The sequence below is a fragment of the Colobus angolensis genome, unplaced genomic scaffold (genome assembly GCF_000951035.1).
Source record: "Colobus angolensis palliatus isolate OR3802 unplaced genomic scaffold, Cang.pa_1.0 Scaffold26, whole genome shotgun sequence".
Lineage (NCBI taxonomy): Eukaryota > Metazoa > Chordata > Mammalia > Primates > Cercopithecidae > Colobus > Colobus angolensis.
The window spans coordinates 9,962,350-9,986,544 of NW_012115821.1; the positions used below are offsets into that span (position 1 = coordinate 9,962,350).

Here is a 24,195-nt window from a genome sequence, read left to right on the forward strand (position 1 = left end):
GTTTCTTTGCGCTGGGTACGTAATTCCTCCTTTAGCTCTGAGAAGTTTGATGGACTGAAGCCTTCTTCCCTCTTCTCGTCAAAGTCATTCTCTGTTGGGTCTGATTTTCAATGTTTTTTTCCTCTCCTTTCTGGGAGGATAATCACCTCTCACAGCCGTTGTCCTGCTTTTAGCAATTCTCTGTGCAACGTGTCTTAGTGGCACAGTCCCCCTTCCTTCCTGCTGTGGGACTGGGAGACGACAGGGGCAGAAGAATAATGCCACATGAAATTAATGTGTAGGGACTCTGTAACAGCTCTTGTAGCTGTTCGGAGGGTTGCAATTTAGGCATCACTGGGGGCTCTTCTCCTGATTCCTGCCCACATTTTGGTTGGAGATACAAGCCAGCAGAGAAAATGAGAGTGGATTGAAAAAGGCAAAGGTGAGAGAGAGCCTGATTCTAGCCTCCTGCAGAACCCTGGCAGAGGAAGGGGGCAACCTGTCTTTCAAAGCCCTTTTATAGAGCAGCAGCAGGATGGACACAGGTCAGGAAAGGAGGTGGCAAAAGTGCCTGGGGAGAGAGCATGGGGAAGGAGAGGGGACAGTGGGCCAGAATGAGGAATTGTACAGTATGGCAGGGCTGCTAGCATAAGGAAGAGCACAGACATGGCACCCCTTGAGGACTGGATCTATATCTGGCCCATATCGTTTTCATGGAGTACTTAGCATAGCACATGTAGCTGTGAGAAGGGGTACTCCTCAGGAGTACCACACCACTGCAGTGGAGTCCCAAGGCAGCCACTAAGCAGGGTGACCTAGCCAAGTGACAACTTCTCAGAGCCTCAATTTCCTCATCTTCTTGATGGGTTAATATATTTCACACACTAAGCATTTTACATATACTACCCCCATTTAATCTTCACAACAACCTCATGAAAAGTTGCTATCATTAGACTTATTTTCTAGATAAGTAAACGGAGGCCCTATGGGCCCTTCCTAGTCGCAGGGGCACGAAGTGGCAGAGTTGCAGTTAGAACACATATCTCCCTGAGCCAAAGTTTGTCTTTTAAGCAGCTACACTATTTTAAAAAGTGAATATAATTCACAATCAGACGGATTCTATAAATACTTGTAGTTTCACAAGATGGTTCCCAACTCCTAGACCTGGATGACACTGATTGTGCTTCCCTCACTGAGCAGCAGAGAAGATACCAGAGAGACTGGGGCATCTCTGTTAGGATCTAAAATATATCTATAATGGGCCCACTGACATGTGGGGGTCCAGGTACATAAAAGAAATAGTCTGGCAGGCTACAGCATCACTTCTGGGAAGCACTTGAAATTGGATGTGCATTTATCTTTATGATGTTCATAAGGTGATGCTGGCTCTTTAAAGTGTTATAGTCAAAAAAACATTATATTTATAATGAACTGGGTATGACAGGCATTTAAGTAATGTCCAGCGTCTTCCTCTCTTAAGATTAATCTTTGACTCCAAAACTATAGAGAAGTTTCTGTTTCAGTTTCTATCCTTAACTTTGAAAATGTATTAAAGACATTAATAAGCAAAAAGAGATCACAGAATAATTTAGTTACCAGTGTTAGCAGTTATTGCTTTCCCTATAAGGCCAAAATTGCACAGTACAGTGTAAAAGCAAATAGACCATATACTTTCTCATTAATCTGTCATAACTCCTAAACTATACCGTCTCAGATTTCATAGGTTTATCTGATTAAAATAGTTGGATATCTAAAATTTCATCTCAGTAATCTGATTTACCCACAACCAATGGAGATGAATCATTCCATGTAAAAATTCTAACATAAATCCTATAAATTGGTTCATTGAAAGTAAAAAGAGACTGCTCCTGACATAATATGGATTAGTGAATTAGTCTAATTAGCAATTTAATATTAAAAGATCTTAATATTAAATAGAGTTTGCCTAAGACAGGCCTTACAGAAATATTATCAAGAGACTCAAGTGTGGTGATTAAAACTGCACAATCATGAGTTCCAAACATTTATTATAAATCTTTCCAGGACAATAATTTTTCCAAGTATTCAAACTATCCAGAACTCATATGCATTTCCTTTTAAAAAAAAAAAATTCACCATTCTTAAGGAAAAACACATAGTATATCCACATTTGCTTACTTCTGTCTCCCCTTCCTACTCTTCATCCCTAACTTATCTACAAATTTAGGTTTCTAAGAGGTGTTTTTCACATAAGGCTAAATGCATGCATTATATGTTTTTTTAAAAGCTCAAAACCATGCAAATATCTGAAAATTTGTAAAGAAAACGGATGCAACACACATACAGACACACAAACATAGAGCACCCCGAGCACATACAAACCCAGAAACAAGTAACACCCCCAAAACTGCAAAATAAAGCAAAGCAAGCACACACAGGACATACTTTAATTGGTACCAGCTACCCACAAGCTGAATTGACATTCGCAAGTCTTACTTTTGGGAATTCAGGTAAAGCAGGTGAGTTTCAGCACTGTGCCATCTACAAGACTTTAATCCCCATGGCAACAAAACAAAAATTTGGCAAGCCAGTCCCGGCCATCAAGACACCCCCCACTTAAGCTTGACCGCCCCTCACCTGCTCCCCTTCTCTCCTCTCTCCCCAGAAGAAGGCACTTCACGGAAACGTCTGGGAAAGCCCTTGGACTTTATTTTGTTACACCCTCTAAATGGACAAAAAACAAAAGAGAACAGGTGTAGAATACAGTATTTTCAATTGGCCACTAAGAGTTCCATACAAATGCCCTCCCCTCCTGTCTAATACAGACAGACCCCGTCATCAGGCCTCATCTGTGACATTTTCAAAAGAGGATGCTGATGCACAAAGGTGTCTGGACTTTATGAGGAGCTTTTATGCTGAGGTAAGAAATACCCAGTGGGAACTTTACTCTTGTAAGTCATCTTTACATAGTCGCGGCCTCTATTACCCTGGTGTTAATGGAAGGTTAGGATATCACACAGTGATGACCCTTGTCATTCATATACCCACTCTTCCACCTTTGACACACTGCCCTGGCAAACAGAATGGCTTAAAATATCATTGGAGTAAAGTTAACTTGGAGATCATTTGGTCCTCCCTTCTGTGACAAATGTCTCTGAATTTGGTGCCATTAGACACATTTGGGGTTTTGTCTTTTACCCCATGCTTTCATCTCAGAACAAACATTTTCTTAATTCACAATACAGATTGGAGAATAAATAGGAGAGGCACCTCAGCGAGATGGGAACAGCAGTTGGCAAGTTATTACTATATATTAAGTCCTATATTTAGTTTCCCCTTAAAACTTAAATAACTGTAGCATCTGAGACTTGGCTACAGAATTTGAAAGATGCACTTCTGTCACACAAGAACACTTGAAAGTATTTATTTAATTATATTTAGTCTCCCAAACCAGCTGGGCTATAAGATTTCACACTGAAATGATTCCTATTCTTTTTCCAAACTCTGTCGATAAAATAGCAATGACAAACTCAGATATATGGAAGTTCTCTTTTTTGGAAGCTCTATTGAGTCCCACAAAGAATTCTGAAGCCAGGTATGGAATTCCAAAGGAATTAACATCTTAACTATTGAGTCCGCTGGTGGTTTTTTACTTCTAGGAATGAACATCCTCTAATTCTTGAGTGTTACATTTTCTTCACCCTTAATACAGGCTTTCAATTATTGTGTTAATTATTAGGCTTCATATTAGGTAAAAGTGCTTGGCACAGGAACCAAAACTTGGAGAAGTCCAACTTGGAAATACGATTACAAGGGGGGAGGGACGGCTGTAACACAGAACTTCTTGTCTCCCTCTATTGAGTACATCCTGGAACTACAACAACTGTCCTCCAAACATCATGGATATACTCAGTGTGGCTACGAACATTAATCTGAAGAAATCATGAGTGTGTTGGAATGTTTTTACAAATTCTCATAAAAACTTGAAATTTGCAGCTTCCTAAAATATTTAGACTTTTTCTCAACCCTTAGCCCTACTCTGAATTCTGCCAGATTCACTCTTTCAGGAATTTTGGAGCAGAGCCGGCTATCTCCGCAGTTTTTCCTCACACACAATCACAGGCGCTTAAAACTACCACCCGTAAACTGACAACACTTTTGCTGAGAAGCAAATGCCACACAATCAATAACTAATATCTTGAATAACTGAGATATTTGAGGCTACCTGAGCAAACCAGCAAAACAGACATAATCAACCCTGGGGGGAGAGAGAAGACAGTTAATTCTGAGAAATCCAAAGAAAGATGGTTGTTACCTAGAATAGACTGAACATACAAGGAGTTTCCCTTTCCTGAAAAGTGAGCTTGGTTTAAAAATTTACCCACCCACCGCTTCCCTTACAGAATCAGTCCAGCTTTTTAAGTATCATGGAGCATGTTTAACTGGCAACCTTTAGCAGTGAATCTCTTTCTGCTTTTGTCTAATGACCATGTGTTAGCTTGTTCCAAGAGCTTCCACTGGCATCTCAGGGCCAACTCGACAGCAGGGGGCCGGTTACTATAACAACTGACAGCTCTGGTGAATTCTGAAAGGCCCCTGAGTAGCCATTTGGGAAACAGTTATTGAGCAAAAAGTTGCCTGGGATCGGCAGCATTAGCTGCCATGTGACCCAGATCTCCCAGCACAGGCACATGAAGAAAGAAAAGAGGTGACCACCTCCAGGAACAGTTGGGGACCTCAAAAGACTCCCTTCCCCCATCCCTTTCAGCATCTCAGAGCAAGATAGTTTAACACCACGGTGTCATCAAAAACTCAAACCCTCTGAGGCAAGCCATATTTTGGCACCACAAAATGTGCTTGAGCTCTCCCCAATGGCTTGACACATTGTCAGGCTTTGAAAAGCTGAATTGTAAAAATTATTCCTAATGATTAAAAAGTCTTGAAATATGGCCATAGATATGGTTCCAAAAAGAAAAGAATGGCACACTCACCACTTAAAAAAAAAAAAAAAAAAGATGCCAGAATACCTGTGGTCCAGTAAATGGTCTGTTGGTAGAAAAGATGGTGATCACACAAACCCACCAGAAATAATGATGTGGAAGCTCAGAGTTTTCCAGACTAGACAAAGCTTTATATAAACCTACCTTTTGATTGTCACTCTGTCCCTCAGCATAAGAGGACACTGAGCAACTAGGACTGACCCAGTGCCTTTGTACATGTAGAATCTTTCAGAAAAGAATCTGATTCTACCCATAACAGTGGACTTTGCTTTGCATAAAGGAAGGGCAGTTTAGCAGAGTTTGCTCTAAGAAACAATGAATGTGCCATGATCCAGTGCTTCTGGGTCATCTCCTACACAGTGACCTCTGCCTGGAGCACTTCTCCTTTTACTTTACTTTACTTTTTTTTTTTTTTTTTTTTAATTTACTTTACTTACTATTTTATTTACTTATTCATTTATTTGAGACAGAGTCTTGCTCTGTCGCTCAGGCTGGAGTACAGTGGCGTGATCTTGGCTCACTGCATCCTCCGATTTTAAGCAATTCTCTGATCAGCCTCCCGAGTAGCTGGGATTACAGGTACCCACCACCATGCCCGGCTAATTGTTTTTGTATTTTTAGTAGAGACAGGGTTTCACCATTTTGGCCAGGCTGATCTTGAACTCCTGACCTTGTGATCCACCCGCCTTGGCCTCCCAAAGTGCTGGGATTACCGGCATGAGCCACTGTGACGAGCCTCCTTTTTCTTTGTTTTGTAAAAAATATAGCCCAAACATTCTCTCCTCCGAGAAATCCTTCTTGGCTCCCTCTCCTTCTCACTTAACCCTGGCTGTGGTCAGAGTCCCTCCCAGATCAAGTTTCCTTGATCACTATTGCAACCCAGGGGAATGCAAATTTAACCACCCACAGGGGCCAAATAGGCAGGGAACAGTGGGGAGGGCAGAGACTGGCAAACTGGCAAGGGAGAGCCTCTCAAAAATGGCCACCATGGCGCCATCCAGCCACCAATGACACAAAGGAATCTGAGAACAATGTTGCTAAATTGTCCAGTTTATCACAAGAAGCCAGACAACTCGGGTTTTTTGTCACATCCTTCTATTTTCTAAATAATTCAAGATTTTATAAAAACATGTCAGCTAAATAAAACTGGTCTGGAGACCACCAGTTTTCGACTCTATTTGGGATTACCTTAGTTTACCTGCTCCTCTCTTCCTCTAAGGTATGAGTCCCTTAAATGCAGGAACTCTGTTCCCTCAATGGCTCTCCAGTGCCTGGAACTAACTAGGTGCTTAAGAAATGTTGAATGAACTAACAAAGGAGTAACTAGGCCAGCCATAAAGGGTCTTAGGTCAACAAAAAACCCAAAATGCTAAGTCTGAGAAATTCAAAAACCTTCAAGCTGTATGATCCTGGACAAGTCATTCCCCCTTCTGGAAACTGTTTCCTCTCTTGGGACAAGGATGATGTAATCCCTGATGCCTTGCCTACCACACATGGCTGCTGGAGGATTAAATAACATAAGGTGTTCTTTGTATTCAGCCATTATTGCTGGTTAACAGGGGTGTTTCCCCTTTCCTACATCTTCACAGTTACCTGCATGGGAGGAGTCATTCTTATGACACCTGTCTCCTTTGTGACTTTGTTGGGGTGAAAAGGGGACAAACACCTATACCAAAATACAGTCATCATCAAGTAGACCTGGAAGTGTTGGCTGCTAGAGCAGATGGGTGAAGAGCACGTGCCTGGGCTCACAGCAGCTCTGGTGTCATTGTTGCTTCTGTGGCAGTACAGGAGGGATCTGCGTTCCAGTGAGGCACATGTGGTCAGTCATCCCTCAAGCAAGAGAGGGGTGTTACCACATGCCACTCTCGACTCTCGCATGCATCTGTTTGTTTGCCTGAGCCTCCATTATGCCAACACAAATCCCCCACACATTTGCGGTTTGCATCCCTTCATATTTATTACACTCTGTCTCCCACTGAACATCCAGGGAAGAAAAAAAATTGCAATGTCAACAAAACTCACTTGTTTTCATGAACAGCATTCTTAATGAGGAGGCACCAACACATGGCAAAATTTCTGAAAATCTAAAGATGGGACTTACAGTAAAAGAGAGACCTTTTCGTATTTGCATATGTGGCTAAATTGGTGTTGACTGATTTACCACAGAATTTACAGATGGCCTGGTCATGTGCTGAAGTGAATCTACCAGATCAGAGTGTGAAATCCTTCTCATACCAAATTTTAACAAACCTGGGTCAGATGTTACAATTCCCACTTAGAGAGTATCCAGTTTTCTGTTCCAGAATCAGAAGTTAGCTCTGCTCTATCTGAATTTGAGAAGTAAAGCTGCTCTATACTTTTGGAAAGTCTTTTTCGAGGCTAGAATTATGGCCAATAAGATATTAAACATTTAATATCAAGAAAACTAGCAATGATCAGCTTGGACTGAGACAGACCAAATAGGTTATATTATTCAACATCAAAATCTTCTCAAATGATGGAGATGTAACTGAGTGAATACCACTAGTCAGCTTCCAGAACACCTGAAAATATAATTGGTTTCTGAAGTTTTCTTCCACATGATTTTGGCAAATCCAAAACAAAGGATGATTTCTGTCTGGCCTTCCAAACCAGTTTGCTCCCACCATGTCCAGCAGTGGAGACATCCCCCTTTTTGTGTGTCTTTTTGACACACAAACATGCACTATAACAGTAGGCTTTGGAGGGCAATATATGCCACCAGGCATGTTACTCCTCCTCTGGACAAGATAACGTACTGGTTAACACAGTGGGCTATGAAATCACATTGTCATGGTTCAAATCCACGATCCACCAAAAATTAACACTGTGACTTGGGTATGTCACATGATCTTACTAAGCCTCTGTTTTCTGATCTGCAAAATGAACATAACAATACTAATTATTTCCCAGGATTCGTATACTAATTAGGTGGGGGTGTAATCTGCTGAGCACAGGTTTAGTATGGTACATAGTCATAAAAGGTTCTTTGCTTGGCCAGGCGTGGTGGCTCACGCCCGTAATCCCAGCACTTTGGGAGACGGAGGCAGGTGGATCACCTGAGGTCAGGAGTTTGAGACCAGCCTGGCCAACATGGCAAAATCCATCTCTACTAAAAATACAAAAATTAGCTGGGTGTGGTGGTGGGTGCCTGTAATCCCAGCTATGCGAGAGGCTGAGGCAGGAGAATCGCTTGAACCCAGGAGGCAGAGGTGCAGTGAACTGAGATCATGCCATTGCACTACAGCCTGGGTGACAAAAGTGAAACTCCATCTCAAAAAGAAAAAAAGGTTTTTTGCTTAAGAACCTTTAGATATACAAAGCCTTTTCAGATATACAACGCTATTTCAGGGGTGAGATATTGCTCATCAGAGCAATCAGAACTACCTTCTACGCAACATCCCTCAGGATTACAGAAAAAACAAAAACAAAAATATCTTGGTAATACTCACAATTCTAAGCAGACAGAAATGTCTAGCTTGTAATAGCTATGCCATTCTATAGCACAACTAATAAATAAGTTGTACCCCCAGCACACTGACTGGACACTGGGCACATAGCTCCTCTCCCAGCATTAACCTCAAATTATGTAAATCAAAAAGAAACCTTCCAAAAATTTTCCTCTTCTCTCTGAGTGGCAGCAGCTGTGCTGCTCCAAGTCTTTTCAGGAATGTCAGCACATTAGTGCCATATAAACAGCTTGTCTTGGTAAGGCCGGGGATGCGGAGCTCTTGGAATGTAATATCTGACTGTTGCAATTCAAAAGGTATGTTTTACTACCATCTTAAAGTAGTAAGACCAAAATGGCACACTTCGAAAACTTTTGAATTGATTTCTTTTCCCTTATTTCCAATAGCTCTGAACCACTGCATGGTTGATATGGATTGCAATATTTATAAGGCACACAATAGGGTCCCATTAAAGCTGTAACTGTTAGTTGATTTTATTTTTATTATCTGCCTCACAACCCTGCCCCTTGTCCAAAATCACTTTGTGTACATTTCTTCCTAGTTTTATAGCAACTTCTGTGTTATTACAGATTCTGGTTCCTGCCACTCTTCAAGGCAGACCTTTGCAAGGGACATTCAAGGGAGAACTATAGCATCCTACCTGAAACATCTCAGCTAAAAACATTTTAGAATAAATGTCTCCCCACTGACCCTTGTTGCTGCCTATAAAAACACTGCTCAGATAGTCCCTGATGAGACTGATGTCTGAGGTCTCTCAGACATACAGGTATCTGAGGTTTCTGCTTGTGGTTTTTAGTTTCAGCCAAATTTTAAGTACAGTCTAATGACTGCTCTCCAAAGTTCTCCCTTTCAGGAAACATACCTAGCTCAATGATGCCAATGGGTTTAAATATTTAAGAATACTGTGGCAGTATTCTTAACAAATACCCATGTGTTCCCCCTACCTCATCTGTGTCCTTGGGGCTGTGTGACCATCTGTGGCCAGTGGTGAATGAAGGAGTGAAGGGTTACACTTCTAGGCCAAGCCGTTGAGAGCTCGGTGCCTCCTCAACTTCTATATCCCTGCTACACCAATTTGGGAGATACGTGTTCCAGAAAGAGAAACCACTAGTGGAGGAAGGCTGCTCAACCCTGTCAGACCTCATGTGGGTGAGAAATAAACCTTCGTGTGTTATTAAGCCTCTGGGGTGCTGGGGTATGTCTGCTGCAACAGCAATGAAGCTTACTCTAATACAGCCAACCTGGAATTAATGAGGCTGGCCACTGGGCTTCAGAGTCGTTTCCTGGGGCTGGGGGTGGGCGTTGGGTCATGTCTTTAACCCAGTTATTTAGGAATGTCCTCCTCTGGAATTGCCTTTAAGGCCTATTAGGAGCATCACCCAAACCAATTTCATTAACATTATAGTCACCCCTTTCCTTTTTTGGCCCAAAGTGGTTCTGCTCAGTTGGTTAACCTACATTTATGCTATATTTAGCTCCAAACAGATGAGTTTTATCTATTTCTAGGATAAATACTTTGCACAACTGAGATCCTTCAAAAGAATGAACTCTAGAAAGAAATTCCAAAAGTTATTTTCAAGCATGTTGTATGCCATGGACATATTGGAAACTGTGTACAGCTATACAATGTGATGACATTTAAAGGACAAAATTCATTTAGATCTGTACATCTGATTTTCTTTATTAAAAAAAACAACTTCATTTGAGACATACCAGGACCCAAGTTATATTTTCCATTTTTCCCTAAAGTCAGATCTGGTATAACACTACAACTAATGCCTGCACATGCACCACATGCCAGGCACCAGGACAAACATGGTCCACAGCTTGCACTGAATCCTCACGTGAACTTGTGGCCCATTTCTTCACTACATTTTGCAGATGAGGAAACTGAAGTTGGTGGAGAAGCCTTTGTCTAAGGCAGTGTGTCTCGACCTGTTTTTCATTGGCACCTCCTCTAAGGGGCCCTTTTAGACTCTTTTCCCCCCTAATTGCCCAGTGCCAGTTTTAATACCATGAATGCACAATGCTATTTTTATATATGTAAATCTGCGCTCTATACACAAAATAAGTTTATAAAAATCTCCCCACAACAAATTCACACCTTGAGAGATGACAACACTGCTGGTACGAACACACGTTCCACAGCTGCACAGATAAGACAGTGTGGTGGAGTGTGGCTCCAAATCCAGGCTACATGACTATAGGCCCATGTTACAGTCTCTAGACACAGTAGTGTTTCTTTATGATCTTGCCCTCCTGCAGTTTTGGCTCCTTAAATACCTTCCCATCATCCTCAGGATATGGCACATCTCCCTTCGATGAGACCCTCATGATCTGGCCCTTGCTGTCCCCACACTCTGCTCCAACAACACCAAGCCACATGTATCTGCTTGCAGTAGGCCAGGCGTTTCCTCCCCAGCCTCATTCTTCCACCCTCTTCACCTGGCTGGCAGCTGCTTGTGCTTCAAGCTTGGCCCAGGTTCTCCAGGGAGCTTTCCCTGACCTCAACCTCCATTCCAGGTTGGGTTGAAGCCCTTCCTATATGCTGTTATAGCAACTTGGATTTATCCTTCTCCAAATACTCCCCATACTCTATTATATGTATTCATCTGCCTCTTCCAATAGACTGTGAGGGCCAAGGGACCTCATCTCTAACTCTCTAGGCCCACCGGGATGCATGGCAGGAACTCTGTAAGCATTGCATAAATAACAGGAAGCTGAAAATGGCTCCAGTGCACATGCAATAGAAACAGCTTTATAATTTTTTAAGTAACAGCATACCTAGCTGAAACTTCTACTCACTTTTTTAGGTCTTGATGGTCCTTTGGACAACCATCCCTTGTTCGGCTTCAGTCCAAGGTTTTGATGGCAGTGACACTGATCCTACTTCTAGGCTCCAGAGTTAAATATAAGCCCTAGGCCTGACAAGAGTGTTCCATCCTTTTGACCACCAAACGACTCCAGGGTAAGGATAAATGATGTAAGTCAGTAATAAGAGATGCCATGTTGGGACTTAAGTGGAACTATTAGAGGAGAAATATTCCCTTTCCACTGCGGTGGAGGCATATCAGTCTAACATGGTCAGAGGCTGCTCTGTGGAAACAGGCAGAGGGCCTGCCTAAGCGAGAAGACCACACAGAGAGCAGATCCCAGAGACTGAGGGCAAAGGAAACACACAGACCAAACCAGCCGAGTCCTGATGTTCCATCTTACAAATCCAGCCAGGCCCAATGCTCCTGAACTTCTCAACTCCATGAATCAAACTTTTTTTTTTTTTCCTTGAGCTTAAGGCATTTTGAAATGGATTTTTGTCAACTGCAACAGAAAAGGGTTCTGAGCAACACAGTGGGTGATGATATTGTCAACTATTTGGCCCATAGCAGGCTTTCAACAAATGTGAGTTCTCATTCTCTTCCTTGGTCAAAGAATGTGGGTCAAAAAGAAAGGACAGTGACAGTACCTACCATACAGCTCTGTTGTGAGAATCACATGAGATGGTGCCACCCAAGTGCTTGGCACAGCGCCTGGCACTCAAAAAGGACTCACTGAACATTAGCACTAACACCACTGTACAGTGGGAGACTTGGAAGAGACAGAATTCAGAGACCTTGAGTGTAGTTTTCCACTATTTCATGAACCTATTACATTGTAGTATCAACAACTCGGAGAAAACACACTCAAAAATCAGAATAACTACAAAGGGCCAGTCCTTGGTTGTGGTAGAAAATGCTGCCACAGTGAGCAGGTTTGAACCTCCCGGTGCCAGGCCTGCCTCCTGAAGCAATGATCCAGGTGGTTTTGATCTGCCTCAGTGCTCTACTTATGACAAGTCTGTTTGCCAATCATCCAGTCTTACTGTGCCTCAAAAGGCAGAAGAGAAGCACTGTTGTTCTAGCTAAAAAGTGCATTGCCAAAGGGAAACACGTCTCCTCTGTATTTACCAATTTTCTATGTGAGCCCCCCAATGCTTCCTTCTTTCGCATTAATAATTTTTAAAAAGTTGGACAGAAAAAAGGTCCTTGTCCCCTCTAGGCTGTATGCTTAGCCAACTCATTCATCCTAACACTAATTTAATTTTACTTTCCTTGCTCTGTAAGAATTTTCTTCTTCACACTCATTTTTTGTGCTACTGGGATTAGGAATCTGGTAGAAGCACAAGTCCAGACTCTGTTGGATGAAGTTTAAAGCTCTGGTTACTTTAAATGAAGCTTTTGAAGAAATATATGCATACTAATGATGCATAATAAACACCATAAAAACATTTCAGACAGGAAATATTAAGGTATTATTCAATTCATATTTTCCATTTGGACTCACTGAGTTTTTCAGAAGTATAAACAGTTGTCATTTTCTAAAGGGAAAATACATCTTGAATGGAAGGATTTTAAAGCTGTTTACGACATGACATAACCCTTCCCTATAAGAAACCTGAAGTAAATACTCATGTTTTGGCCGGCTGGGTATTGATGCCTGTTTGGCCCCATGGCCCTTCTTGGTCGCAGTGATCCACGTAGGGATGGGTAGAGGATCCAAGGTGGGCCAGTCAGAAACAATCCGGAGGGTTTTGCTAGAATTGCTGGGTACAAGGTGTTTATTTATGCTGTGGCAGCTGTGGGACTTCTCTGCTCCCCTATGGTGACAGCCTGAGACTAAAACCAAACAGTGCTGACTGAGCAGAGCCATGAGACAGGCATGCTGACCTTGTTAACCTCACCTGATTAGTTAAACTCACACTAGGAGGCCTCCAATTTACCAATGGGCTTCAAATATATTTGCACAACACTTTTTCCTGGAGAAGGGATGACATGGAGGTGAGTCTAGTGTTCCTATGCTCACCCCAAAATACAACATACTTCATAATCTTGCTGATCTGCAGCACTAAAGGGCTTATGGTTACTGTCAGACGCCTGAGGAAACCTGAGATGACCTCCTTCCTTATTCTCCTGTTCCAGCCAATTAGGAACAGACCCAATCTGCCAGCAGATTCTGTTGCTCCCACCTTCAAATAGATGTCTACACAATGAATTATCACCACCTACACCGCTACCCTCATCTGAGACACAATCGTGTCCTTCTTGAACTAGTCCAGTGGTCTCCCCAATGGTCTCTGTTTCTGCCCCCGCTCCTCTTCAGTCTGTATTCAACACAGCAGCCAAGTAGTCTTGAAGTTAAATCACAACATTCTTCTGTACCAAACCCTACTCATCTTCGAGTGAAAGGCAGTGCATTAACAATGGCCCACAAGACTGTGCAGCATGACCCGATCCTGCTCTACCCTGTTTCTTTCTGATACCCTTTTCTGCCACCTTACCCCTGTACTTGTGTCTCAGCCCCACTGACCTCTGGCTGTTCTTGGTACACACCAGGCATGCCCTTGCCTCAGGGCCTTTGCATGTGCTGTTTCCTCTACTTGGAACTTGCCCCAGGTGGAGCCCATTTGGTTCCCTCCTCCTTTAGGTCCTTGCTCAGGTATCATCTCCTTGACCACTCTGAACACTCCTGCTAGGCCCCCATGGGCCCCTCCCCTTTCCAGATTTAGTTTTCTCCATTATCCCAGTTACCACCATCTTAGAAATTACATGTTTTAGTTATTTGCTTTGTTTATTGCCTGCCTCCTCCACTAAAATGTAAGCTCCATGATAGTAAGGATTCTTATCTGTTTTGCTCACTTTTTCAGAAATCACTTGTGCCTAGAAGACTGGCACACATTATGGGCTCAAAATTGAGTGAATGGAAAGAAGGGAGGGAGAGATGAAAATATGACACTTGTTTCTCACTGGTGAAGCCTGTCAGATAAAGGGCAGAAGCCTCCTACATCAGTCTGAGAGGTGAAGGCACCCAGGCCAACTGAGTGGGCTTGACGGAGTTGCTCAGCTGAACTGGCTGAGATGGTCCGGCTGAAAAAACACAACTTCTAAAGAGAGGCTGCAACCTGGCTTCCCATGGGAAGCAGTGAGAATCCGGTTAGCTTACAATCTGCCATTTTAATCTTACATGTATTAAATACCACATAATATGCTAAATTTTTCTTATAGCCCAATTTAATTTTCAGTGAAAGACCATGAAAAAAAATTCTAAGGTAAAGAGGAGTTATGTGACTACAACAAAGTAAAGCATCATCTCAGAAAAACTGCAAATGCTATGACTTGTTAACTCATTTTGCTGGTTCTGAAACTAACATTCAAAGTGGACATGGGATTTGGATCTATCTAGCAAGTAGCAGACCTGGGATTTGAACTTGGATCTCCTTGGTTCTCAAACAAAAACCTTTTTGGTACTAAATCCCAGAAGCTCACCATAAGTGCCTTGACCTCCAAAGTGGATCTGGCCCTGCCATCGTGTAACAGAGACAAGAGGGTCTCCCAGGTGGCAAGACCAGAAACACTTAAGCTACCTCACCTTCCTGAATGTAGAGGCCGTGGGATTCCCCTCCCATGAGCAAAACCTGGCCAGCATCTGGCCACCACTACGCTGTAGGTGCTGCCTGGCTTACCTCCAGTAAACGAGCACAGCAATGAGAAGGATGAGGCACACGAAGGTCAAGGCTGATACCACAATCAGAGGGATGATCCACTCCATTCTCCCTGGAGCAGGGCGGCTTATCATTCCAGAGGTGTTTTTTTCCGCTGCCAAGAGAAATCATCCCAGTTAGAGGACAGAGGTTAGTGGATGTGGGAGCCAGAATGTGATGCAGGCTTCTGTTCCAGTTTTGTGTGGTTTCTGGAGAACTGGGCCACTTGCTCTGGGCTGCCCCATGACAGGAGGGGCAATCTGCAGCCCTCACCATCTCCTGCCCCATCCCAACCCACACAGGGCCTCTTCTGTGGGCTGCATTCTGTAATTGGCAGTTATATGGACTTACAGATAGAGTTGAAGGTGTTTTTAGACAGCCGTACAGAAGACACAGACATTCCAGCCTTACCCCAAGAACATGACTGACCTAGAAGAGCCTTTGAATGTGCTGAGGACATGTGCTCAAGTCTCAAAGAAGCAAGGGTGGAATGGCTGTCCAAGAGTCTCTCAGGTGCTCTAGTACAAGGGCAGGAGGGCTGGCATGAGGGGTTTCACTAGGATAACTAGAACTGGCTGTGACTATGACCACCATCTATTCTTGGCTGCTCAGCATCCCTTACTCCTTCCTGTAGGAACAACTACATCCCGATTCTGCTTTGGGAAACCACCTTTCCCTAACAGATATAGTCATGGTGGGACAATCATCGGAGTGTGCGGCTCCCTGCTCTGGTCAATGATGTAGCACTCAAGCCAGGACAATTATGTCTTGCCATAGAATCTCACCACCGACTCAAACAAAGAACAAAAAAAAACACAGCCAGGAACAACCACCTACGTGCGTCTGTCCGTGGGCTCCTACCATCCAGATCCCCAGAGATCCTGTTTTTCCTAAAATGCTTCTCTAGTTTGTCCTTTGATCCTATCACCTACCCCAGATCCTTCCAAAAGCTCCTATTTTCTTTCCTGAAGACAGGAAGCCATATCACACCCTATTCCCAGAGCACGTCTGTAACTAGCAGCCACAATCTAGAGGTTAGCAGGGAAAGCTTGCCAAATAGTTCAGGATTCTCGCTGGTCAGCCAATACCTGTTAACCAGGCAGCTCCTTCCTCCACCTCTCCAGGCCCTGAATATCTTCAGAAGTCCCCGGGAGGCTCAGCAGAAGATCCTATCTTCCCTTCCACTGTGGAGAAGATGCCTGGAACATGCCAGGTGGCCCAAATGAAGCCCCGGTTGGGATGCTGGGGCTGGGAAGAGCACAGGTACACAGAGGCAAGCAGCGAAAAAAGCAAAGGTCGTCTGTGACCACAGGGAGAAGCCCCTTAAAAAAATCTAATACTGGCTGCAGGCTGACTCGAGCCAGCAAGGATTCCTCCTGCACTGCAAAAACGAGGCCAGCGTTCAGCCAGCCCAGAGTGTCCCTCTGCAGGATGGACTAAATGCAGAGCTAATCAGGTTGAGTTTCCAGGTGAGAGAAGGTAGGCTGAGTAGGGAAGAAAGAATTGGCTGTGGGAGCAGATTTTTAAAGAGGCGAGACTCCCGAGTCAGGAAGAAGTGTGTTACGATGCGTTTCACTGGATTTCCTCTTACGCATTTTGTGTTGACCACCTCCTTTGTTTCAGGCACAGGCCTGTGACGCAGGTAGGACCTGATGTATCCCCAGCTCACAGGTAGAAGAAGACAGAGTCAAGTAGGTGCAGCACACTCTGATTAAAAACCACCACAGAGCACTTTGCCGTTTCTAAAGTGCCTTCCTAGCTGTGCCTGTCCATTTTCTTAACCCCCTGCTCCATTTTTTCATTAGATAGGATAGATTCTTACCAAGCCCCTACTATGCACAGGCCTGGTGCAAGAGGATGGGGACACAGCAGTACATCAGACAGTAGCACTGCTGTGCCCATGGGGAAGAATCTTAAATGGGGAGAGGCGGGCACAACCACAAGTAATAATACAATGAATGTGGCACCAGGAGATGCACAGGGGGCCATAGGGGAATAGCTCTCCAAGCCCAGGTCTCCATGAGCTCCCCAACGAAGGCCAAGTGTTGAAGGATGAAGGGGAGTTAGTTAGGCAGAGAGTTGGGGAAGACGGGTGTTCTGGACGGAGACCATCAAATCAGTGGGAGTACAAGAATGAGAGGGAAGGGGACCCAGATGGGGAATTGGAAGGCAGATGAAGCCAGGGCCTTTTAGGCTAAAATAAAGAAACTGATTTTAGTCCTAAGGGCAGTAGATACTACTGCAGGGTTTTAAGCTGAAGCAGACAAAGATCAGGCATGCCTTCTCTCCATCAACATAATGCTTTTATTGCAAAGCTCTGGTGGCTGGCCAGAGAAACCAGAGTTGCAAATAAGAATTTTGTGGGGCCCCCAGAAGGGGGCAGCCCAGCCAGGCAATTATCTGGCTGGTGGTGGGGGAATCTCAAAGACTTGGAAGTTCTGTTAATGGAAAACAATGTTGGGAGGGTTGACGCTATAGGCCACATGTTCAGTTAAAATCAGTATCCACTCTGGGAAGCCTCTGGGTACAGGAGGGACTCTCAGTGTCTTGTTCCTCTCCTCGCTCCTTGCAGAACAGGATTCTTGCCTATGCTGCTACAAAGAATGAAAACTCCATGTCCTCTTCATCCCAGACCACAGAAAGGAACTCTTGGCCAAAATAGTCCCTCACACTTATATCCCTAAACAATCACTGGCAATACCACCTCCGTGGTATTTCTATCATTTTTTTTTTTTTCTTTTTTGAAACAGGGTCTCACTCTGTCACCCAGGCTGGAGTGCATGATCTTGGCTCACTGCAACCTCCGCCTCCCAGGCTCACGTGATCCTCCCACTGTAGCCCTCCAAGTACCTGGAATTACAGGCATGCGCCACCACGCCCAGCCAATTTTTGTATTTTTAGTAGAGACAAGGTTTCACCATGTTGCCCAGGCTGCCCTCGAACTCCTGACCTCAAGTGATCCTTCCACCTCAGCCTCCCAAAGTGCTGGGATTATAGGCTTGAGCCACCACGCCTGGCATATTTCAGCCATTCTAAAACCAGTGAAAAGTGACCACTCCAGAATTTCTTGGCCTTGGGAAGGGGTTAGGGAGTGACCATCTGGTTGTGTGGATCAGTGGCATGTTATATTGTCCCTGAAGCCACAGGGGCATCTTTCTGTTGGTGATAATGTCTCTCCCCCTCTCCTCCTCTACAGGGTGAGTGTTCAGTTTTCACTGGATTCTGAGAGGGGTCCAGGACCCAGAAAAAGTGAGAACCAACAGCATAGAGAATAAAGGTCCACAAGACAAGGCTCTTGAGTCACAGCCCAGGTCAGAACTGGCCTCAAACTTGATTTCCACAATGGGGTCATTTCTCCCTCTAACATTTCGTGAAAGTGTGTAATAATTGGCCGGGGGACAGGGTTGGAGGGGGGATTCCCGTAGGGGGTTGGAGCCTATCTGAAATCCCACTGTGGACAGTCTCCAAATGGCAGTTTCTATGGAGGAGCTCTCAGGTTGGCAATAACTTGTAGTTCAGTGAGAGACTTAAGGAAGTTTTTCTGACAAGTTTCACTCTGACCTTGACTAATGGCAGGCAGTTTCATTGGCTTGGGTCTTTTACATAAAAGCCAAGCAAAAATAAGAGTGTGACTGAATTTCCATGTGGGGCATGATAAAGTTGATTTCATTTTCAAATTCACAGTAATGCTTTGTCTTCCTGGTGCCAGGAACCTAGAATTGGATTCCGTCTCCGGGTCATCAAGTGAAATCTGCTCCTGTCACTTTCCTAAGTAGCCCCTCATGGCCCTCAGGATACCCCTGAGTGGGGAAAGCAAGGCTCTTTAGGAGCAGGGCCTTCCATCCCCAAACCAGCATCATCTCCTGCTGTTCCAGCTACACTCACCCAGTCAGTGACCATGCTGGGCCATGGTCCCACCTCTCTGTCTTTGCCCCTCCCATTCCTACTGTAGGGAGTACCTTTCCTTTCCTGATGCCAGAATTCATCTTATTGATCCTTCGGATCCTGGTTCAAATGCTACCTTCTCTGTGAGGCTTCCAGAAGCCACCAGTTTGCACTATCTCTTAAGGGCAGAGCAGAGATTATAGGTTCAAATCCTGGCTCTGCCATTTTCTGTGTAACCTTTAACCAATAACTTAAACCAGTTTGGGCATGGAGTTCTTCATCTATAAAATGGGATAAAAAGAGCCTACTTCATAGGACTGTTGGGGAATTCAATAAGAAGGTACATGTAAGCACCTAGAGGTGTGCCTGGCATCAAGCAAATGCTAAGTACCACCACCACCATCATCATCTTGTGTTACTCTTACTGCACACGTCACACTCATTTATAATCGCTCTTTTGTGACTCTAGGTCCCCAAAGGCAGGGCTGATTTCCATCTATGTATGGAAGAACAGTTACAAAGCTCTGCCTCCTACTAGCTTTGCAACTTTGGGCAACTGACCTAACTTCGCTGTGCCTCAGTCTCCTCCTCTGTAAATGGAAGTAATAATGTTGCATACGGCATTGTAGTGGGATGAAGATTGAGTTTTGCATACAAAACACTTAGAATGTTGCCTGGCACCTGTTTAATGTTAACTATTGTGATTATTGTCATCACCACCACCCCAACTTCAGCAACACCATCACCAGCCACCATCCTAGCAGCATCATCATTACTTATCATCACCACCACTCTGTTCCTCAGCACCCTCACACCATAGCAGGAGATGGTGAATGCACACTGGTGTTTGCTGAATCTGACTCCTCTCTGTAACATCTGAGTGTATAAGTGGCAGTCATACAGAACTTCAGATGTGCTGGGTATCAGCACAAAGGGCTGCCTATGATGAGATTGCTGGTAAAGAGCTAGAATCTCAGTTTGCCCTGAGACTAGACTGTATCATACTTCTTTTCTTCCTTTTTTTTTGGTAGAGACACTTTCTTGATATGTTGCCCAGGCTGGTCTCAAACTTCTGGGCTCAAGGGATCCTCCTGCCTCAACCCCCACTGAAAGTGCTGGGATTATTGGTATGGGCCACTGTGCATGGCCCCTGTACTTCTTGCTGTGTCCTTCAGAAGAAATACCCGTCCTGCTCCCTGACTCAATTAGTGGCCCTAATAAAACAGCAAGCTGCTAGGACTACTAGAACACACAAAGTGTGGCACTGAGTATACACCCATCTCATAATATGCCCTCAGACACCGACAATCCATGAGGCTAAAATTCCCCATGCCTAGGCCTCCAGAGACCAGAACATGCTGTAGGCCTTTCAGTACAACCACAGCAGCATGCCGCAGGGTGGCAATTCTGCACCCCAGACTCAGGCAGACCTGAGTACAAATTCTGACTTAGGCCTTTCCAGCTATGTGGCTTTGGGTAAATGACTGCCCATTTCTGAATGTCTCTTCACTCCTGTATCAAAGGGAGACAAATGATAACACTCACCTCTTGGCAGTCCTGAGGATGAAAAAAGATCATCTGTGTGAAAACACATTGTGTAAGTTATGGCTACATAACTTATAGGACCAAATGCAAAATGAAATCATGGGGCCCATTCAAAAGTTATTAAAGAGTTTTGAGAAGGTGACAGTAGAGTATGAGAGAGTATGAAGGCAAGCATAGGCCCTTCTGAGCACAGGCTGCCTGCTCATGAAGGTGCTCTGGATCAGTCAGGCACCAAGCACAGTGCCTGACACAGAGGGGGTGCCCAAGAAATGTTCATTCTTTTCTTTCCTTCAATGGAGCCAAGCAACAATGCTGACAGTATATTAACACTAGACACTCCCATCTGTCAGGAGCAGCACACTTTTATGCAGAGCTTTGCTGGTGACCTAGCTGCCTCCTGAAGGGTCCAGCGGGACTGAGCTGCCCAGCTACTGGGGGTTTGCTTCCCTCCATGATGCCTAAATTGTGACACCAAGATAAGGACAGGACCTCTGGGTTAACAGAGCTCCTCCTCACCTCCATCTCTTGTTCATCCAGATGATGTAGTTTTCCCAGAAGGACTAGCCCTTCGATTCCTGCCTGACATGGGTTATGAACTGGCAACTCTGGTTTGACGCCCTTTCCCAGTAATTATTTTTTAATTGGGAGGTAGCTACCAACATTTAATAAGCAAAGAAATTCAGATAAAAATCAGCAATGGTAGCTTCCACTGGAAATGTTCAAGGTTGGCAACAAAAGCCTAAATTCCTACATGGCAAATGTCAGTTGGAATCAAGCAGCACACTCCCTTCAGACAGGGTATGTCTCACTGGTTTGCCACAGTCGTCACTACTCCTTAATGTCACACCAGACCAGCTTTCCTCACCCCCAACTCCCACTGTCAGCTCACTCTGGCCAGCCTAGTTTCAGTTTGCAAGATGGCACTCTGACCCAGTAAGTCTGCAGAACAACACTAACTCAGGTCTTTTTTAAAAAGGCCTCAAAATTAAAAGTAAAAATCATGGTTTAATAAACTTACCACGATCCTGATACCACTAACCTGGCTTAAGAGAAGAGGCTCTTTCTGTACAAAGCAGCTTTTTCCAATTCTGTTTATTTTTGAACAGATTTTATTTTTAGGCCAATTAGAAACCAACCATGCTGTTGCTCTGCCCATATAACATAGTCCATTCTCAGTGCATTTGGATCTGTGTAGAAGATGACAATGAGGAAAGAAGTATCAACTGATACCCAGTACTCCCCCAATGGATGTGATGTGCAGGTGAACAGCTACTCAGAGGGTGATGTGAGGCCAGCTAGAGCCCAGACTCAAAGAATGAGCCTGCTCCCGAAATGTCTTCCCCGTGAAACTTGGAGCAAAATGCTAATAAACCCTCTCTGAGCATATGCAGGAGGAAGGTAAGGTTAACAACCTCCCCACAGCCTTTCTTTCTCTCCGTCTTTATTTCAGCACCCAGCAGAATCTGAGTAAAGTGCCTCCATTCTGCTTTTTAAAAAAAATTAAAAAAAAAAAAAAAAAGAAAAGAAAAACAGTTTTCAGTGGCATATGTCATCACTGAATTAATGCTGTTTGCCTTTTACTGGCTTGGCTCTCATCCCAGTAGAAGCAAATAAAAACGGAGTACAATGTACTATAAATGCTACCGGCAGCAATACATCAGATGGACCCATCTGAAATGCCTCCTACCCTCCAGTAAGGGCTCAACTTCTGCTACAGGACAAGAACCCCTCTGGTGTCAAGACTAAAACTAGCTTGGATCCAGGAGGCCTCTATCAGGAGTAAGGAAGAGCAAGATTCTTTAATTTGCAAGGAAGATAAAGAGAAGGACGATCTGCATACTCATAAATTTATAGCCTGTTTCCATCGTGGGGAATTTCACCATATTTGTTCTGAACCATAACACTCATTAAAAACCTCCCAATATCTGTGAATTAAGGTGGCTGCTTGAAAAAAAAAAAAAAAGTGGTAAAAAACACATAACACAAAATTTACCATCTTAACCATTTCTAAGTGTCCCATTCAGTGATGTTGAGTATATTCACACTGTTGTGCAACTGATCTCCAGAACTTTTTCCTCTTGCAAAACAGAAACTCTATATCCATTAAACAACTCCCCATTTCTCCTTTCATCAGCCTCTGGCAACCACCATTCTACTTTGTTTCTTTGAGTTTGACTACGCTAGGTATCTTAGATAGGTGGAATTCATCTTTTTGTGAATGGCTTATTGCATTTAGCATAATGTCCTCAAGGTTCATCCATGTTGTAGCATGTGACAGGATTTCGTTCCTTTTAAAGGCTGAGTAGTGATTTCACTGTATGTACTCTATGCCACATTTTGTTTCTCCATTCACCCACTGATGAACATTTGGGCTGCTTCCACCTCTTGGCTATTGTCGATGATGTTGCCATGAACATGGGTCTACAAATATCTCTTTGAGATCCTGCTTTCAATCCTTTGGCCATAGAGTTAACCCATCAACAACACAGGTGTTAGGGGTGCTAATCCCTGAATAGTCAGAAATTCATGTATAACTTTTGAGTCTCCAAAAACTTTCCTGCTAATAGTCTACTGTTGACCGGAAGCCTCATTAATAACATAAATAGTCAGTTAACACATATTTGTACATTATTTGTATTATATGCTATATTCTTACAATAAAGTAAGCTGGAAAAAAGAAAATGCTATAAAGAAAATCGTAAGGTAGAGAAAATATTTATATTTACTATTCATTAAGTGGAAGTGGGTCATCATAAAGGTCTTCATTTCCATCATCTTCACTTTGAGTAGGCTGATGAGGGGAGAATGAGGAGGGGTTGGCCTTGCTCTCTCAGGGGTGGCAGAGACAGATGAAAACTCATGTATAAGTGGATACAAGCAGTTCAAGACTGTTTTTTTCAAGGATCAACTGTGTATCCAGAAGTAGAATTGCTAAATCATATGATAATTGTTTTTACTTTTTTAAGGAACTATCATACTGTTTTCCACAGTGGCTGCACATTTTACATTCCCACCAACAGTGCACAAAGGGTTCCCTTCTTTCCACATTTCTGCCAACACTTATCTTCTATATTTTTGATAGAAACCATTCTAACAGGTGTGAAATAAGGTGGCTGCTGTTTCTACAGGGCCACAAAATTGGCCTTTTATTTTTCTGGAGCCCTGACATTACCCAAACCACTGCTGCAGAGAAATGACTGTTCATCAGTTACAAATAAGTATGTTCTCTTGCAACAGGACACTGGCTCTGTGTTAACACGTGTGGGCAGGATTAGAGCATCATTCGTTTCCATTTATATCACTGCCAAGAGTTCCTGTGAATAAGTGCTCCCTTACCATTTCACGCAGAGCTTAATTCACCAGACTCAAACAATCAAAATGATGGTCTGTCATCTCTATTTCAATTAGGTGTTGGGAAAGTGGGGAGGCATTTGATAAATCCTAATTTAATTCCAAGCCCCTAAAAGATGGCAAGTCCTAACCTACCAGACGGCCACCACTGACAGTTGGTTGCAAAAGTACGTGGTTTTGAAATCAGTCACAGACAGAAGCTGTACACCAATCTTACACCAACTATGCCACCTGCTGCAACCTGAATTCTTGACTCCAACCTTTCTGGAAATCTAACTGTTCTTGGTGGGGTCTGGTTTTCCATACCATGAGATTTACCATCTGTCTTAATTCAAAGATTGTTCAGTGGGCAATAGAAACTCCAAGGACCCAGATACTTTCTGAGAAGAAACTAAACCGTACTGGCAGCTGAGTAACCCCTTCAGCCTACCCTGAGCTCATTCCCGTGGAC

The 24,195-nt window shown here is 43.7% G+C and overlaps 1 protein-coding gene across 2 annotated transcripts in view; it reads right to left on the reverse strand.

Moving 5' to 3' along the window:
• The window catches only part of PTPRG (protein tyrosine phosphatase, receptor type, G), a 782,288-nt gene that overhangs the window by 66,880 nt on the left and 691,213 nt on the right, over positions 1 to 24,195 (reverse strand). The window contains exons 13-14 of one of the 2 annotated variants that reach the window (XM_011947202.1): positions 14,946 to 15,078; positions 2,596 to 2,682 (exon numbers count right to left, since the gene is read on the reverse strand). In XM_011947202.1, coding sequence (XP_011802592.1) covers positions 2,596 to 2,682; positions 14,946 to 15,078 — 220 coding nt within the window. The remainder of the gene's footprint in view (positions 1 to 2,595; positions 2,683 to 14,945; positions 15,079 to 24,195) is intronic. The other variant, XM_011947201.1, reaches the window with a different exon arrangement.